This window comes from Lutjanus erythropterus, chromosome 13 (genome assembly GCF_056507025.1).
Source record: "Lutjanus erythropterus isolate fLutEry1 chromosome 13, fLutEry1.hap2, whole genome shotgun sequence".
Taxonomy (NCBI): domain Eukaryota; kingdom Metazoa; phylum Chordata; class Actinopteri; order Lutjaniformes; family Lutjanidae; genus Lutjanus; species Lutjanus erythropterus.
This window is the reverse complement of record NC_139329.1, coordinates 40,269,734-40,271,313: the sequence shown is the minus strand read 5'-3', so window position 1 is coordinate 40,271,313 and position 1,580 is coordinate 40,269,734. Positions and strand designations below refer to the sequence as shown.

At 39.0% G+C, this 1,580-nt stretch overlaps 1 protein-coding gene across 2 annotated transcripts in view; it reads left to right on the top strand.

Moving 5' to 3' along the window:
* LOC146317189 (sodium channel protein type 4 subunit alpha B-like) overlaps positions 1-1,580 on the top strand; it is a 27,887-nt gene extending 26,307 nt beyond the window's left edge. For both annotated transcript variants that reach the window (XM_084735070.1, XM_084735069.1), the window contains exons 30-31: positions 238-312; positions 1,257-1,580. In XM_084735070.1, coding sequence (XP_084591196.1) covers positions 238-312; positions 1,257-1,439 — 258 coding nt within the window. In that variant the 3' untranslated portion in view covers positions 1,440-1,580. The remainder of the gene's footprint in view (positions 1-237; positions 313-1,256) is intronic.

Sequence of the window (1,580 nt, the reverse complement as noted above, 5' to 3'; positions counted from 1 at the left end):
ACCGTCTTTCCTGTAAGTTGTACGTTTTAAAATGTTGATCAGAGTTCAAGATGATGTCCTCAAATGTCAGAGAAATATCAGACAATTTGGACTTTACTTTTAATTAAAACATGACTCAAAATAGTTTGTGATTAATTTAATAATCAACTCATAACTGATTAATTGATTAATTGTTGCAGATCTAATTGTTGTTGTTGTTGTTGTTGTTGTTGTTGTTGTTGTTGTGAATGTGCGCAGGTGTTGGACGGTTCTGCAGAGTTGGACGCTCTCAAAGCCAGAATGGAGGAAAAGTTCAAGGCCAACTCCACTACGGTTCTCTTCTGTTCTTTCCTAATCTATTCTAGTTTTGTTTTTGTTTTTCTTCTTTTATTTTGTTATAAAAAATATAATTTCCTCGTCAGTTAGCAGCATGTGTGTCAGCGCATGTTTTAGCCCTGGGTCTTCCCTCTCAGGCTGCAGACAGTTTGTCCTGTCTGAGGCAGTGAAGGCCACATGAAGCCTGAAATCAACACAGATGGGAAGTAACTAAGAATAAATACTTTGTTACTGTACTTCAGTAGAGTTTTCAGGTATCTGTACTTTACTTGACTATTTATTTTTCTGACATTTGAACACAAATATATCTCCTCTTTTTAAAAACAAGCTTGTTACTTTAGTTTTAATGACTTTGAGGTGAATTATTGATAACAATGAAACCAACGTAAGAAAGACATAACATGACAAAAATGATGCAGAAGACATAACGTGATTTAAACAACGTAAAAAGACCTAACAAGAAAAAAAGTGCAAAAACACATAACAAGACAAAAATAATGTAAAAAATGAGACAAGACAAAAAGATGCAAAACGACGTAAAAAGACAAAAACAATGTAAAAGACATTTCAAGATGAAAATGACTTAAAAAGACAAAAATGATGTAAAATGATGTAACAAGTTGTAAGAATGTGAGACAGAGAAGGAGACTGCGGTGGAGAAATGTCCGATATTTCAGAGCCTCAACCTTTTCACTTTTACTGCAGTAAAGAAGTTGAATCAGTACTTCGACTTTTACTCAAGTATCTGTACTTGTACTACAGTAAAGACTGAGAGGACTTTGTCTCCTCTGGAAATGAATACCTGCAGACATTACTGAGGGATGAAAAAGTCTGTTATATATTTATTGATACTTGATACAGAAATACAGTAGAAGTTTGTCTACTTTTCACTGCCGTCATCGTCATGGAAACAACCTAAATCTGATTATTGTTACCTGCAGGTGTTGGATGAGCCAATCAGCAGCACCCTACGCAGGAAACAGGAAGAGGTGGCGGCAACGCTGATCCAGAGAGCGTACAGGAGACGCCTCCTGCAGCACAGAGACGGCAAGGAGACGGCAGTGCAGGCTGTGAACGGAGGTGATGTTTCAGGCTCCGCCCACCAGGCTGAAGCTTCACAGTGAGTTTCACCGCCAGGCTGGTCCGACTTCCTGCCAAATGAGAGCCTGGAAGAGTCAATCGGCTGATCTTTCTTTGTCCTCTGGTCTCCACTGAGGGAACTCACCTGAGGACTCACCTGTGGACTCACCTGAGGACTCACCTGT